The following is a 16934-nucleotide window of genomic DNA, read 5'->3' as shown; positions in this document are numbered from 1 at the left end:
CATTTTAAAAGTAACCTTCCCAACACTGTTGAAGGATTACTTGGATCTACTTACTGACTTGGATCTATAGGAAGTATATGATAGATATGCCAAGAGAGGAAGTGTGGTACTGCATGAGGAAGTCAGGAGTGGCAGAGAAGCATGTGAGGGTGGTGCAGGACCTGTATGAGGACAGTGAGACAGTGGTGGGTTGTGTGATAGGAGTGACTGATGGGTTCAAGGTAGTTGTGGAATTACATTAGGGATCAGTTCTGATGAGTTCAGAGAAGAAATGTAAACGACGGCATGAAAATGAAAAAAGAAATGTGTCAGTAAAAACTGAATTGAATCAAAATCTAAAATAATAATAAATAAAATAAACACTAATTACAAAATGTGTTTCCACATAACAGACTCAAGTCAGCATGGTCATAGAAGAGAACAGACATCAACAGAGAGATGAGTATTTATAAAAGATTAATAGATCTTCCTTCCGAAGGACCAGGCTGAGTATTTTAGGAAATCCACAGTTTGCTGAAAAGGTTTAATGAGCTATCAGCATTTGTGTCCATCCTGTCTGTTTCAAAGTCACCATGAGAACAACAACTTCACATTCCCATCCACACCAGAGATCCAAGATTTTAGCCCTTCTGTTAAAGCTGGATGACCATACAGGGGGTCAATAAAGGATTTATCAATCCTTTATCTAAGATAAAGATATGCCAACAGATGCAGAACTACCACAGTCCACAGGTAACTGGTGGCCTGAACTGCCAGTTCAGATCCTGGTAGTGGAGCTAGTGTGTAAAACAGACATTCTGCAAGCGTCCTACACTGTAAAACCTGACAAGTTAAGTTAACTCAAATGATTTGGGGAAACCGATTGCACCAATTGATTCAAGTTTTATAACTTAAACAGTTTTGGGTTATTTAAGTACTTTATTAGAGTCCCGAGAACCCAAAGCAAATATGATAATGTAACTCAAATGCATTATGTTTATTTACTCATTGTTTTTAGTATGTTTTAACTTAAACCATTAAATATGTTGTACTAAGATGCTGTATTTATTCAAACTTATTTAAAGTGTTACATGCTCATATTCAAATTAAGTTAAATTAACTTAAATAGTTGTATTTAAACAACTTAATCCAATTGGGGAAACCGATTGCACCAAATGGTTCAAGTACTATTAACACAAAACCAAGCTATTATTCTTTCCATTCAGTTTTTATTAACTTTAACTGCAGAGAAAATACAGAATGAATACAACCATACTTTCAGTCATAAATTATGACTGCTAAAGCCATTATCAAACAAACAAATAATTAGGAATTTTAAAATGTGTGCTTTTAGGGAATTTTGAATGTTTTTTGTAGCATTTTGAAAATCGATTAAATATACAAAACACAAATTTAGTAATGTAGACCTGCTACATAGGTGTACCTCATAAAAAAACAATAGTCTAGAGGCAATTAGAGCCATAACAATCACAATTTTAAGTAACATTTAGTATAATAATGAAATCACATGCACTACAGCAATGCAACTATAGAAAACAGCTGAACTAACAAAAAATATTCTCAAAAGTATTTGTGGCTTCTCAACAGTTTTGCCCAGACCTCGAATCAAGTGAACTGGCACTCATCACACAATTAAAAAATAAAGCTTGAAAGTATACTGTACATATTGACTAATTATCAGTTATCTTCCAAAAGATTTCCATGTAACTAAAATATGTTTTTAGAAATAAGCTTAAGATTACACACTATGTAAAGATTTTTTTCAATCACAAACAAAATGTCAAATATGGATTGTCTCCTTATTCTTAGCTTTCTCCACATTGCGTTTTAGAAAGCTAATTACCAAACAAATACAACTATTGAAGCCATTCACAGATAACTGAAAAAGCAAGACTATACTGACAGTGAAAAACAAACATCATCTACACAAGCTCATTTTTTAGTGTCTGCAATTTTGGTTTTAGTTGCTTTCTCTCATCGTCTAGCTTCAGCAACACTACTTGAATGAACTCAAAAAAGCCAGTACACTTCTCAGGATAGCTCAGATGCAGAGCATAGATTAGCCCAAACAAACACACCAGGGCATCAGTCCATGAGTGATGAGTCATAACAACCTGATCTTCAAGTACTATGAACACTTGGCGTGGTGAGAAAGGAACTCCTCCAGGCACCTCCTCTTCATCGACATCAGCAACCAGAGCAATTGTGGCTTCATAGAACTCAATTTCCTCCTATAATACAGAGTTCACAATTATTCATCTGTAATATCTCTGTTAAAAGTATAAATACAAATGGTCAAGCACCTTTCTTCAGTTTTTCAAATTCTACATATCATAACATGTTTTAAATTGACAGTGAAGGTTCATTTTCCATTCATCCAGTCAAATCAAGGATGAAAGAAGTTTAAAAGTCATTCAACTTCACGTCTTCAACTTTCAACCCAAGTCCAGATGACTTATAAACTCCTTTCAACCTTTTTTAAATTCAAATGTGCAAATTATTGTAATACCCAAGTACCTTGCATGTTTTGAAAATCTCTGAAGAATCCTGCTTGAGGTACATTGGTAGACAGGCCAGAGCTGCTGTTCTAGTTGCATAGATGTCATTTTTGTCCTAAAAATAAAAATAAATCAATGAATGTATGTATGTATATATATTAGGGATGCAACGATACCAATTTTTACAAACCGATACGATACCGATACTTGGATCTGAGTACTTGCCGATACAGAGTACAAAAACCGATACTTCTACCACACACAAATGCAATGAATTGGAAGACAGGTTTTATTTTATTCTCATAAAAAATAAAATCTTAATAAAAATGACCACAAAAAAATTTCAAGTGAAAAATAAGCACTTCTGTTAAATTATTGCATAGTCTCCACATTGTAATTTAACAAAATATCACTGAACTATTGGCACTGTCTCGAGCTTTCAGAATAATAAATAAACACTTCTGTTTGGAATAAAATAGATACAAATTAGGTTTGAGAATAAAATAAACTTTTAAATTATTGCAGTGTCCATATTGTAAACAAACAAACAAAAGAACGAACGTATTTGGCATTGAAGAACAAACTCCTCATCAGTCCACTGTGCCGTTAAACCGAGGACTGACATCGCGCACACACTGCTTGTCTTAACCTCTTCAGAAAGTTTTGGCACCATTATCTCCCTGATGTATGGGCGGTTGGGAATTTCATATTGCGGCTCGAGTATGCTGAGAAGACAATCCTATGTTTTCCACGACTGGCATTGGCTGGTCATCCAGAGCGATAAAATGAGTCAGAGCCTCTGTTATTTAAACTGCCTGTGGATTTTCTCTTGACATTTTTCATCGCTTTTCCAAAACTAGAGTTAAAGTTGGCTGTTCCGGTCCACACTGCTGACATTTTGCTTAGCCTAGCTACAGCAGCCTCCAGTTTCTCTTTTTTTATCTGGAGCCGCCAGTCTGACTCGTCTAACCCTGTGCCTGTTTAGCGCGGGATGTCCCCCTAATGGCCAATCTAAAAAACTACAACAGAAATGACATGCCACCCTCTGATTAATGAAATAAGTTAGTATCGGTTCATGGTATCGGTTAACTTTTACGAGTATGAGTACACACACATTTTACAGTATCGGCACCGATACATCCCTAATAAATATATATATATATATATATATATATATATATATATATATATATATATATATATATATATATATATATATATATATATACACACACACACACACACACATATACACACACACACATATATATATATATATGTGTGTGTGTATATGTGTGTGCGTGTATATTATATATATTAGAGGTGGGGGAAAAAATCGATACTGCGTAGTATCACGATATTTTGTTCCAAAAACTTCCAGTCCACCAGATGGTGCGGTTGAGCTTTTTCTTTAGTCAGGTCAGCAGAGCTGACCTGACTGTGACCTGACTGTTTTCCTCTTTTTGTGACCTGACAGTTTTCCTCTTTTTGTAAAGTCCAATCAGCTGAGGAGCATAATCATCCAGTGCAGCATAAAACACATGTGGCAGATTCTGATTGGTGATCCGATGAAATTCATAGTAGAGCTGAGGAGAATTCCAAAAATATTATAAGCAAAACACAGCATACTATATGAGCAGCAAATGTTATATACATAGTTGTACTTACCTGTGTCTCATGAAAGAGTGCTGGCCATCTGTCCTTGAGCTCTGATACAGGAGGAGAAGTTGTGACAATCTCTTCACGCCGGAGGGCAAAAGTGCGCATCATATGCTGATGAATGAGAGAGATGTCTCTTTCTGCTGAGGTCTTCTTGAACTCCTCTACCATCTCAAGTCTTCCTGTTTCCAGAGACTCCCTTGTTTCTCCAGAAGGATAAGAAGGAAGGAAGTTGACCTCACCTCTCCTAGGTCTTTTAATATTGGCCCTCGGTGAAGCTCCATCTGGGTTTGTTCTGCTGCGCTTTCCAGCATTCACAGCAACATCCATGATGCCAGCTTTAGCCAACTTCTTTCTTTGGTTTCCCATTTTATATCTCAGGCTATTCTTCCACCCTTCCCACCCACTGTCAGAATTCCTCTCTTTCAGACAGGGATGTTTTCTAACTAAAGCTTCTGCAGCTTGCCAATTTGTGTTGTACTAGGGTATGCTTTTAGTTTGTAGATTTCTTCCCCCATTGTCTCAAGTATGTGTTTTTGATCTCGTGTCAGTGTAATTACTTTCCCATCTTTATCAAATGCTGCATTACCCTCTCTTAATACATGTTCCACTTCATAAGAAAATGGCGGAACAATAAAAACTTCTGGCCATCTACTAATACGCTCTGGTGAATCTATGGTATCAGTGCTATCAGTCTGAAGGATTGTGTCATCAGTGCTCGTTGAAATCCGGTCCAGCTCAACTAACCTGACAACTTTAACAGATGCTATAGCTGGCAGGTCTTCTATTTTAACCAAATTACACAAGGCATTATCAAAATCTGGGTCATGAAACTGAAGCCGAAAGTCAAAAGTAAAATTTAGCCTAGATTTGATCTCATCTATGAGGGCTTGCACACTGTTTGGACGAGATGGCAAAATAAGTTTTTCAGCGTTATCCTTATCAAGGATGACCCTTAGCTTCAATATTCCTGTTGCCTCCATCTGAATTTGTTATTTCTGTAACAGACAGGTTTCACATATTATAGTGGCATTTTAATGCATGTTTGTGTTTACAGTTATTAACTGTGCAAAAATATAAAAACATTTATGTGAATACAAAAAAACTGAATAGATGAATTACCTTTGCATTGGTTCACAAATTGGTGGAATCAGCTGATGTCTCAGTTCTGTTTCTTTAGTCAGACACTGGAATGAAAGGGTTTGTTGTTAGAATGAGTTCATTTGCTATCTTATAAGCAACATGCGGCATGTGGTCAGACAGTTGGCATAAAGATTTTACACTGTGACGGAGACCCCTCTGTTGATTCTCTGCTACTTCATATGAACGCAAGTGCTCAACGTAATAAGTGTCATAGTCTTTCAAGAGAAAATAAATGTTGTTTCTGATGAGCAGTACATTAAGAATCTCTTTGAACTCTGGCAATGCAGCATAAGCCCCTGTGCATACAAACATGCCAATTGCAAAGTTTGTGTCATTAATTGTAACCTTTTTTGTTGCATATATTGTGTCACTGTCAGCAATACCTGAAATAAATGATTGTGTATCTGCAGGTAATGATGAAATGTACAAAGACTCCATTTTGGATGTTTGCACAGGTGGTTTGAAAAACGTTGATGAGGACAAATAAAATGCCATCATGCTTTGATGTCTCTCTGCCAAAGTTTTTAGTACATTTTGTGAGGGTCATGAATAGGGATGGGTATCATTTAGGTTTTATCCGATACCGGTGCCAAACCGGTACTTTTGAAACCGTGCCGGTGCTTAAACGGTGCTCAAACCGGTGATTAAAGAATGGAGAACACAAAATTGGTCCAAAAACCTCTGATGTTCAGCTGTTTTTTTGTAAAACGATAACAAGGTTAGCCTTTTCTGCAGCTATGGAGCATATATGGCATCACTCTTGGCTGGAAGCAGTGCTTAAACAATGGGGAAAACACAAACTTTGTCCAAAAACCTCTCATGTTTAACTGTTTTCCACTTTTTCTTTGGTCATTTTAGCCTTTTTGGCCAGGGTGAAGGGAGTATCTGCCATCAAACAAGAAGACAGCCTCATGTAGCTATGATGATGTTTGCTAGTTCACCTTACATGCGTTAATTTAATAACGTGGTTAGCCTACTCAACGTAAATTACACACGAACAACATTAAGCTACTCACGCAGAGAAGAACGGCTGCTGCTGCCATCATCATCCGTCATCATTTCTGCTACACTGGCAGGGCTAGGGGCCAGGACTCTCCTCTTCGGGTTCTTGGGAGATGTTGCAAACTCCGGGTCCGATAACAGGCACCACACCCGCAGTAGATGTGCACGGTGTGAGGTCTCGCAGCAAGCTATCAAATACGGCGCGTTTCTCGGCTTTAAAAAAAAACGCTATGCGTCGCCAGGTGTTTCATCAGATTTGAAGTGTTACCTCCTTTGACAGCATCACAGTATCAGCCTAAAGCACTTGTTGCAGGCTGCTGAGTTTGCATATTTTGCTGTGAAGTACAGCCAGACTTTTGACTGCTTCGCTTTGGGCATTTTTAATCTGTAGCTCTGCTCTAAAAGAACGTACGTACCTGGACCCGCCTACTATCCTCGGAAGCGTAAAATGATTGGTTAGAATCTAAAGTGTATCACAGCTCAGGAAAAAAAAAAGCACCGAAATAAAGCACCGAAATGTGCGCTGCTTTTCGGTCTGGTTACTACCGTTTATGACAGAACCGATAACGGTACCCGTCCCTAGTCATGAATTATTTTTTGAAAACCTTATGCTTTCCCTCAAATCTCATTGTCCAAAGATGAACTAAGGGACCAAAGCACTTTATTAAGTGCGGGTAATGCTCGATGTAATGATGCTTTGGCCTGAATCAAACATTAGGAAACACTTCCTGAAAGAGTTGTCTGTGATCTAATATTTTACAGGCCATGTACTGAATGGTCTCATCACTAAAAGTATGAGACATGGCAAGCTGAACTACGTCCTTGAAATCCATTAGAACTTCCCAAAAAGTGTCTCTTTCTGGAACTTTGGAGCCAATGAGAAGAGGCAACAGTCTAAGAAGGGCATGATTTTTATGCCCGTTCCCACCAATGGTCCCTCGCCTGGCAAAATTTGAGGGTATTGGATGAGGGCGATCAACTTTGTCAGAATGTTGGTATGGAAAGCGCAGAATTGCTCTGTTTAAGTCTTCTAAGGTAAAATATCTCTTAGAAATCAAACCTTTAAACAATGTGCCAACTCCACTAGAACGACACCTTCAAACAGGTCGTGTAGGAGGTCAGGTGGGAAGCCTGTGACAGGATGGAAGAAAGAGAGATGGTCAGAAAGAACACAGGTGTTTTTAACACCATAGTTTTCCTCAATGTCATCATTCTGAAGCTCTTGCACAAGATTATCATGAGCATCTTTTGTTCTCATTACATAATTCCCTGTAACAGCATTTTCTGTTTGCATTTCTGTTTGGGTGGCATGACAAAACCTACAGAAATATGTAGACCTGAAACTCTCATTGAAACCAGCAAGTCCATGGGCAGCAAGGTTGTCTGCCACAACAGAGTAGACAGTGCCTTTAAGACATTCACCAAGAGTCTCAATGTAGACACCTACTTCTTCAAGAGTTTTCAGATCATTTAAGAGTGGTGACAACATTTCCTTATACCCAAACTGGCGTACATCATTGGAATTGCACAGCAGAGCAAGCTGAGTGCAGTGTAGAGCAGAATGAGATTTAACTGGAAAGTTTGCCAGTGTCCAATAAACTGCAAAGACTTTATATATTTTCTTTGAGGTACCAAGTGGGTTTGCAATTTCAAAATCATCCACATAAAGTATTATTGACAATTTCTGTCCCTCTTGTGACAGTAGAACATTTTCCTGGTAGTAGGATCCATCACAAAATGACATGAAATGTCCAGGAATCTGTGTGGGTGCTTGTTTAATTTCTTCAAGCACATCATTTTTTTTCAACAACAATTGCAAAGATGTGAGAATAGGCACATACATATAAGTGTGCTTTGACGATTCAATTAAATACTCCACAGGTTTGACATATGGAAAATTTTATTTGTAATATGATTTCCTCCTCTTTGCTGTAGATAGTGGTCCTTCAGATGTGACACATTTATGTAAAACATTACTATCAGAAACTGCCTGACAAATCTCATCCACCAGTTTGTCCGTATATGTACAGTTGTACTTTTTCAGTATATCTACAACTGATTTTCTAACCAGAGGTTGTGATAACAAAAACAACTGATCAATATGCTCAATAATCTCCTGTGTTGCTCTCTGGGACACATGGAGAATGGTCTGCATTTTCAAGAAAAATCCAGCCAGATTGTATTGCAACTGCTCTTCTAAACCCTCAATTCCACTGATTTCACTGGTGGATGCCACTTGATTGTCATCTGATGACTCTATTAAATCAAGTTGCATGTCATCTTTTTGTTCTACATTTATAACACTTTGCACAGTGCCTTCATTGTAACTTGTTGAATTTTGGTGGTCTCTGCATTTCTTGCATTTCTTGAAAGGACATGGAACAGTTTCTTTTCGTTTTAAATGCCCCCTCAGATGGATAAACATTTGGCTTTCAATAAATGGCTGCTTAAAATTACACACAGGGCAACAAAATCCATATTTATTCAAATCTAGATAAGAACCGTCTTTTCTTTGTGTGGGAGTGTGCATTCTTGACATGTGTATCTTTAATGAGTTAAATGTACTAAATGTACACATCCATGTGTTGTAGAGACAGGGTAAGGGTGAAATTGCGGAGTACTGACCATGGTTGAGCCGATAATGCTTCAACAACATGACTTTTATGGCAGTAGAAAAACTACACAACTTGCAATTCCACATTTTGATGTCAAATCGTTTTAAAATCACCTTTACTGGCTGTCTTTAGTGCAGTGCTGGATGATCTCTCTCATGCTACTGCTCCTTAAAACGTCACACTGTAATAACACAAAAGCCATGAGAACAGAAAGCTAACAGAACAGTTTTTACTTTTAGACTTTTACTTCATTTGTAGTTGTGGTTGCTCGTTTTCTTTTTGTTTTGCTTTGTTTATTTGTCTCTTTTAATTCTATGTTGTTGTACTTTTTTAACATGTTCAAAATAAAGATTCAATCAATCAATCAATCAATCACTTAAAAACAGTCAATCTGAATAACACAAGCTTTGAAAACAGTAAGATTTATTCTTGCACTACAGTTCATTTTCAATTCAGGTTGGTCAACTACTCTATATGTTATAAAATAATAAAGCAATTTTACACAAGTGAAGTACACAATAGGCTAACCCTTGTAAAGTACAGAGTAAGAAACGTTTAGGTTTGGTGCAGTGCAGCTTTGAAAAGGTAAATTATTTCACGACTAAAATGCCACTAACCATCATATTTAAAATTTGTGAAGGTGAACTTGTCCAGTAAACTCTTAAAATTAACACTAAATAAATCTTCTACTATTTTCACTGTGTCAAAAGTAGGCTACATTTGAACTTGATAAAGTTCAGAGTCAGAAAAGACTAAACACTGATTTTACCAAAGGTTTTGTGCCATGCAGTTTGCAAAAATTAGACTACTTACCAACTATTTGAAACAAGCCACCAACCGTTAATTTTTGAAATTGTGAAGGCAGACTTCATACAGCGCTAGGCGGGAATTGTGTGCTGGCAAGCTAAGTTACGAGCTACTACAACAAAGTAGTATGATAAATTACAACAAAGTACAACTAAAACAAAGCAGTCTGATAAATGTACGTTTTATATGCTAGAAGTAAGCATTAACAAAAAAACATAAAAATAACGTTTATCTTGTACTTTCAACTCTTGCAAAATTTCTCTTGACGAGACTCCTGTCTCATGGCCACAAGTCCAGGCAAAACGCTGGTGGCAGGGCTGTGGATGATGACTACTTAAACAGTTTAAAGCAACAGTACTTAAAACATTACAAAAACATCATGTGTACTTATTACAATAAAGTTATTATATCATATGTATACTTTTGGGTCTACCTAACACACTTCATGAAAGTTACTTTAACTATTTTTCAGAACTGAGTAAGAACAACTTACTTCTTTTAGTAAGATGCACTGTTGGGTTTTACAGTGTAGTGCTTGCTGAACATCTTATCTTCCTCTTCTTTTTTTTAATTTAGCAATTTTGTTGATTAACATGTTTGGTTCTTGAGGTTCTCCTGTATCCTGTTGAATCACCCAACCTGATTTTATGTCATTCACCCAACCCTCATATAATGCACTTGTTCCATAATATGGTGTTGGGACACAGTGACTTCTTTCATCCGAACTTGGGTTTGTGTCCAAACATCTGTCTGGAGACATCTTCAGTGATGTTCCTGGGATTATGGGGTGTGTTGGGGGTCCAGCTTTACCACAAGGTGATCCCACTGGGGCTGATCAGGAATTCACACCTCACTGTGTTTCTGAGCAGCTAGCTACTCTGTGCCCTTGGCTCTCTTTTTTCTCTTTACAGATGCTACAGATGGCTCTCTCCTTCCTCTCTACTTTAATGCCCAAACTTCTGAAGGCCATGAGAATGGACCATAAAACCCCTGCACCCAGCTTCCACCAGCAGACACCTGGCTCACCATGCTGTCTACTCACAGCTGGTGATCAGTCCAGTGTCCTTGGAGAGCTTTCTTTCAGCAGCTTTGCACAAGCTCCAGAAACACGGTTTGCTCATCTGATTCAGACAGATGAAACCAGACAAAAACTGAGGTTCATTAATGTTACTGTTTGGTAACATTGCAGGGCACCTATGAAGAACAGCAATCAGCAGCTTTACTGTGGACTGACAAACACCAGAGTCATTAAATCGTTCAACCTCTCTCTCTCTTTTTTTAACGTAATATTTACAGTTAATCTTAAAAACAACCTACTTAAAAGGGACCATCTGGCACTGTAAGTCATCTGGTTTGATGACAATAGGCGAAACCCTAACCCTGTATTTGGAGACACACAAAAAGTAGCAACAACAAATTACAAATTTGATAAAACATGGTTAGAGTCAGGATCATCACTGATAATAACCTAGTGCTCAGAGAGTTAATGTAGTGTGTTTTTTTATTATTATTTCAAATTGAATGTCCTGAACCAAAGAACCTGATAAAAATAATAATAATAAATGAATAAATTGCAACTGTCTAAATGCTGCACTCGCTCTGCTTAGACCTTTCCCCTGTAAAACGGGCACTTTGTCTCTTCCTCAGCTGCCTGCTTTCTCTAAATATCTTATATCTTATCTTATTAAGATTATTATATAACTATATTTGGAACATGTTTCAGAAAACAGTAAAAAAAATAGAACTTGTCAGTGTCCAAATATGTATGGACCTAGCAATATGTAGAAAATATTGGTGTTTTCCATATAAAACAAAAAAAGGCAAAAAAAAAAAAAAAAAAACCCCACAAAGAATCAGTCGTACTGAAGCAGCTCTTTTCATCTGGCTTCCAGATTCAGGTGGCCATGTGCCTTCAAGCCACCCCAGAAGGATGACATGAAATCAGCTAAAGACCAAGCGTCTCTGCCTGAGATCATCTGTTCAATGCGCTTTTAAGACTTCGGACACAGAAATGAATGAAGCTGCCTTCACCAACGCTACCACCAACACCAGAATGTGAAACAAAAGACCTTAGTCCACTCTGACAGGATGGTTGTACTGTTTTCTGTCTCCATCATCTTCAAAGACTGTGAGAGAAACCGTAGAATCTCCAGCAATATAGCAGCTTCTCTCTCCACATTACAGAACAAGGGGAGCTAATACACAATGAGTGTAATTTTTTTTACCTTTTAAAAGCAAAGGGGGAAAAAGTTTACCACGATGAAGGTCTAGTTTAGCGTTTTTCCCTCCATCATTTGAAGCACCCGTGCCTTTGAGATAAACATTATTGTCAGTCATATGAATGTGAATGTGTTTAAGAAATAAAGATCAGAAAATTTACATTTCAGATGAAGATTTTTGTTGCTAGATTGCAATTTTTTGGTTCAGTCCTTGGTTCAGTCCAGCAGGACATATTATCAGAAAATGACATTAAAACTGCTCAGACACAAATAGCAATTTGCCACTGGGTATGCACTCACCGGCCACTTTGTTAGGTACACCTGTTCAATTGTGCGTTAATGCAAATATCTAATCATCCAGTGATAAGACACCAACTCAGTGCATTTAAGCATGTATACATGGTCAAGACGGTCTTCTGACATTCAGACTGAGCTTCAGAACGGGGAAGAAAGGTGATTAAAGTGACTTTGAATCTGGTGTGTTGTTGGTGCCAGACTAGCTGGTCTGAATATTTCAGAAATTTCTATTGTAGGTTCTCTGCCTTACAACATAAAGGCCTTTGAGTTGGCTGCTATTTAAATTAAACTGAATTGAACAGTAATTGCTGATTTACTGGGATTTTCCTGCACCACCATCTCTTGGGCTTCTAGAAAATGGTCCAAAAGAGAGAAAATATCCAGTCAGCAGCAGTTCTCAGGGTGAAAATACCGTGTTGTTGCCAGAAGTCAGAGAAGAATAACCAGGCTGCTTTGGGCTGATAGGAAGGCAACAGTAAATCACTTGTTACAACAGGGGTGTGCACAAAAATCACATTGAACCTTGAAGCAGATGGACTACAGCAGCAGAAACCCTGAACAAGTTCCATTCCTGTGAGCTGAACAGGAATCGGAGGCAACAGTTTGCATGGATTTAAAATTGGACAGCAGGTTGGAAAACGTATCTTCTGAATCCCGAAACATTTAGAAGATTGGGCTAGAATTTGGAGTAAACAACGTGACAGCAAAGACCCATCCTGTCTTATTTGAATGGTTCAGGCTTGGTAATTCCAAATAAGTGGGTTCAAATGGGAATTTTACACTGTAACATTTGTGCAGTAATTTAAATGAATCATCTTCACTCCTCTTTCTTAAGTTTTGGCAAAACAAAGTACAAAGAATAGAGCTTTTGCACAGCAGTTTTGACACTTCATATTAAACACAGGTGTTTAATTACATTACTTTAGTCTCTGCATAGATCAGAACTGTCATTCAAGTCAACTGTAAGGCCAAACTGTTCAGCATCAGCTTCTAAACTATAACATGTCTGTAACTGATGACATGAACTGTACTACAGCACAGCTCCATCTGTCCTCAGTGGCAGCCACAGCCACCAAATTGAAATAACCCGGCATGTATTCTTTAATAGAAACATGTTCCTGGTATCATAGAAACTCCACAACACCACAAATCAACAAACATTTACACAGAGACTCGAGACTTTACCCTTCCTCTTTTAACATGTAATAAGTGAATCGTGGAAGCACCTGCTGTACGTGTTTTGTTACTTATTCAGTTTTAATGAGTAACAGCAGTCACTTCAGCTTCTTATGTAACGACTCCGCAGCAACTCAGATCAATGAACGTTCACACAGTTTCACATAATGGTTAATTCAGAAGTTTGTTCTTCATTGTTCTCACGTGTTTCTGTGTTTGAAACTTTGTATTGTCTTTCAAAACATAAGGGACAAAGAGAAAATTAAGGATTCAAATTGTTTTGAATACAAAACAGGACTTCTTCCTCTTTCAATATGTGACACATAAATTCACCTGTTTTCTTTGGTTTTAACTTGTTCTACATGTTTTTCTATTTTTTTTTAACTTATTCAGTTTCAAGGTTCTTTATCAAACTTTGTGTGGAAACTTGTTCCTCTTAAATAATGTTTAACCCACAAATAAAGACTCCATGACAACTCAGATCAATGACCGTTTTATACAGTTTCACATAATGATTAATTTAGGAGTTCCACATCAGTTTATCCGGGTTTCTGTGTGTTTGAAACTTTTTAACTAATGTCCTTCAAAACATAAGAGCAAAATAATCTTATGTTTATTTATCCAAAATGCTTTTGGATAAATAAGTTTGCCCTTTAATATGTAAATCATAAAGGCAGCTGTTTTTATGTTGTCCTTTAACATGCTTTATGTGTTTTTTATAATGAGTAACAAGAGTCCTTTCCTGCCTTTGCAAGCACCACATTTTTTTTAATGTCACAATTCCAACCCTGCTCCTTTATCCGGGCCTGGACCGGCAAAAGTGACCCGAAATTGGCGCTCTGGTGGAGTTACTGTGTGTGTGTGTGTTTATAAGTAGTTTTAAACCTTGTGATCCACAAAACAGCATAACAGTAAAAGAAGAACTGACTGCGTTACAGTCAGTGCGGGAGCAGAGGCTTCGCTCATGCACGGTTCATTTGCCGTTTGGACGCACAGGTGTGAACATCACCTGCCCTGATAGCAGCTGGGGAAGGACTATCCTCCGCCCGTGAGCGCTTTGGCATGGGTGAGGCGCCCACGGCAGCACCGCTGCTTGTTGAGAGTAAGAGCGATACGCGTTTTCACGTCAAAAAGTCGTCATAAATAAGTCTCCAATAACACCAGAAAAAGTCGCCAGATTTGTCGCTAGTCGCTTTTTAGAAAAAGAGTCGCTAAGGGGGTCTGAAAACTTGCTAAATATAGCGACAAAGTCGCTAAGTTGGCAACACTGCTAGAGAGTGGCTATGCGCACGGCACAGTGGTGCGTTCAGTGACTACAAATAATCAGAAATCCCATACTCAAATAATGATCTGGGTTACACTCTCCCCCTCTAAAGTGCATGAGTCTCTGCATGCACACTTGACTTAACAGGTGTGTGAAGGAAAGTGCTCTGAGAGAATACAATTGCGAAACTCTGACAAAAAGGAACTGAGAGCTAAAATTAAGGGCTCACCTAACTTATCATAAGTTAGTTTACGAGGTTGGCGTCTCTCTCTCCCAGAACGCCGCAACTCTACTGTCTCTGGCTCTGAACTCTGCTCAGCAGTGTCGCTGCTCTCTTGATTCATTTCAACAAGTTCTGTCTGCTCAGGAATGTCAATAACAACCCAACCTGGACCTTCATCAGACGGAATGGGAGATGTGGTCACCTCATTGCTGTCTGAGTGTAACAAAGGTCCAGGTTCAGAAACATGACTGGGTGTTTCTTGTGCGTGTGACTCATCTTGTGGCTCTGCACGGGGCAAGCTAGAATGCACATCCCCAGTGGACAGCTGAGGTGTGATAACCTGCCTTTCAGTCTGGATAAAAGGACCTCTGGTTATTATTTCTGGAACCACAAAAGCTGGATACATTTCGTCCTCATCACTGTATACCTCATCTTCCTGACCATCAGGGTTATCAGAAGATTGTACTTCTCTTTCGGCTTTGTTTCTCAGTTTCTTCCCTTTAGAGGGCCCATGAGATCTGCTCCCTGCTATTTCTTCCACAGGTAAGAACCCACACGGTAGCAGGAGATCCCTGTGTAAGGTGCGTTTTGGCCCGTCTCCCAACTCGGGTTCCACAACATAGACAGGGCCATCATTGATTCGTTTAACCACAACATGTACTTTCTGTTCCCACCTGTCTGAGATTTTGTGTTTACCTCTGATACTCATGTTCCTAACCAAAACCCTGTCACCTGCACAGAGCTCGGCCACTCTAATCCTCTTGTCAAACCTAGCTTTATTCCTTTCTCCGATCCTCTGGGAGTTTTTTGCAGCTAGGGTGTAGCTCTCCTCCAGACGTTGACGAAGATTGTTCACATACTCTGAATGAGACTTATGGTTGGCATTTTCAGGTTGGATACCTAAGATCAGATCAATGGGTAGTCGGGGTTGTCTGCCAAACATCAGTTCATATGGAGAGAAACCAGTCGTGTCGTTTCTCGTGCAGTTATACGCATGAACTAAGGGTTTAACAAAGTCCCTCCAGTGAGATTTGTCTTCCTCTTCCAACGTACCCAACATATCAAGAAGCGTCCAGTTAAACCTTTCCACCGGGTTTCCGCGAGGATGATAAGGTGTAGTGCGGATTTTGTCTGCTCCTATCAACGTACATAGCTCTTTGATTGTGTGAGATTCAAAGTCTCTACCCTGATCACTGAGTAGACGACTGGGAAACCCATAATGAACTATGAAGTTCTCCCATAGAGCTTTTGCAATAGTCCTGGACTTCTGATCTTTAGTTGGCACTGCCACAGCAAACTTTGTAAAATGGTCAGTGATAACTAATATGTTCCGGGTGTCTCTGTTGTCTGGCTCAACTGACAAATAGTCCATACAAACGAGTTCAAGCGGGTAAGTTGCTATAATATTTTCAAGAGGCGCTGCCTTCTGAGGCACTGCTTTCCTCCTGACACAGCGTGGACACTGTCTGCACTTCTCCTCTACAGACTGTGTCATCATTGGCCAATAGAATCTGGAACGGGCAAGATGCAGTGCTCGTTCAAAACCAAGATGACCAATTTCATCATGCACTCCACGCAACGCTTTTCCTATTCGTCCATTTCCTGTACAATACTCCATCTCTCATTTCGAGCCTTCTCCACTCCTTGAGAAGGAGCCTAACATCAGGAGCTTCAAGGTTTGTTTCTCTGAAACTAGGCTTTTGAGCTCTTTCAGCGAAGGTAATGACACGTGAGACAACCGGGTCATCCCTCTGAGCTTTATACCAGTCAGAGCTTGTCATAGATGGTAATGTGTCTTCTCCAAATACATCCGCAACTGTTGAGGGATCAACAGCAAGAGACTCTACAGCCAAAGGTTGTTCTAGATTTGAACAGTGCTCGATCTTTGACACCACAAGATGGCGCTGACATAAGGCAGATACCACCTCGTGACTCATCTCGTTGCTCACCTCTAGAAGACGGTTTTTCATGTCATCAACTCTCTCCCTTTCTTTGATGAAATCCTCATCTTCAAAAGGAGGAGCTTGTGGT

At 38.9% G+C, this 16934-nt stretch overlaps 1 protein-coding gene across 2 annotated transcripts; it reads right to left on the bottom strand.

The window, feature by feature from the left end:
• Window positions 1-905: 905 nt before the first annotated feature.
• Window positions 906-16467, bottom strand: LOC146500359 (uncharacterized). 2 transcript variants are annotated; one of them, XM_085135373.1, is made up of 7 exons: window positions 9731-16467; window positions 9031-9098; window positions 5280-7433; window positions 4167-5155; window positions 3944-4084; window positions 2518-2613; window positions 906-2231 (listed from the first exon to the last, which is right to left on the bottom strand). In XM_085135373.1, exons 4-7 carry the CDS (start codon window positions 4524-4526, stop codon window positions 1923-1925), a joined length of 906 nt encoding a protein of 301 aa, XP_084991499.1. In that variant the 5' UTR covers window positions 4527-5155; window positions 5280-7433; window positions 9031-9098; window positions 9731-16467; the 3' UTR covers window positions 906-1922. The 2 variants fall into 2 exon arrangements, 1 of the variants encoding a protein (XP_084991499.1); XR_014869796.1 differs by lacking the exons at window positions 906-2231; window positions 2518-2613; window positions 3944-4084 and having other exon boundaries at window positions 5140-7433; window positions 9731-16417.
• Between the last annotated feature and the right edge of the window lie 467 nt (window positions 16468-16934).

This window comes from Neolamprologus multifasciatus, chromosome 16, assembly GCF_963576455.1.
Source record: "Neolamprologus multifasciatus chromosome 16, fNeoMul1.2, whole genome shotgun sequence".
Classification (NCBI taxonomy): Eukaryota; Metazoa; Chordata; class Actinopteri; order Cichliformes; family Cichlidae; genus Neolamprologus; species Neolamprologus multifasciatus.
Note: the sequence above shows the minus strand (reverse complement) of the source record. Positions and strands in the feature narration are given on the sequence as shown.

Coding starts and splice junctions, on each gene's coding strand:
- LOC146500359 (XM_085135373.1), bottom strand. CDS start 4,526: ATGGGAAACCAAAGAAAGAAGTTGGCTAAAGCTGGCATCATGGATGTT. Junction 4,085..4,166: donor CACTCTTTCATGAGACACAG/GTAAGTACAACT, acceptor AATTCTCCTCAG/CTCTACTATGAATTTCATCG. Junction 2,614..3,943: donor AAAAAGAGGAAAACAGTCAG/GTCACAGTCAGG, acceptor TTTTATTTTTAG/GACAAAAATGACATCTATGC.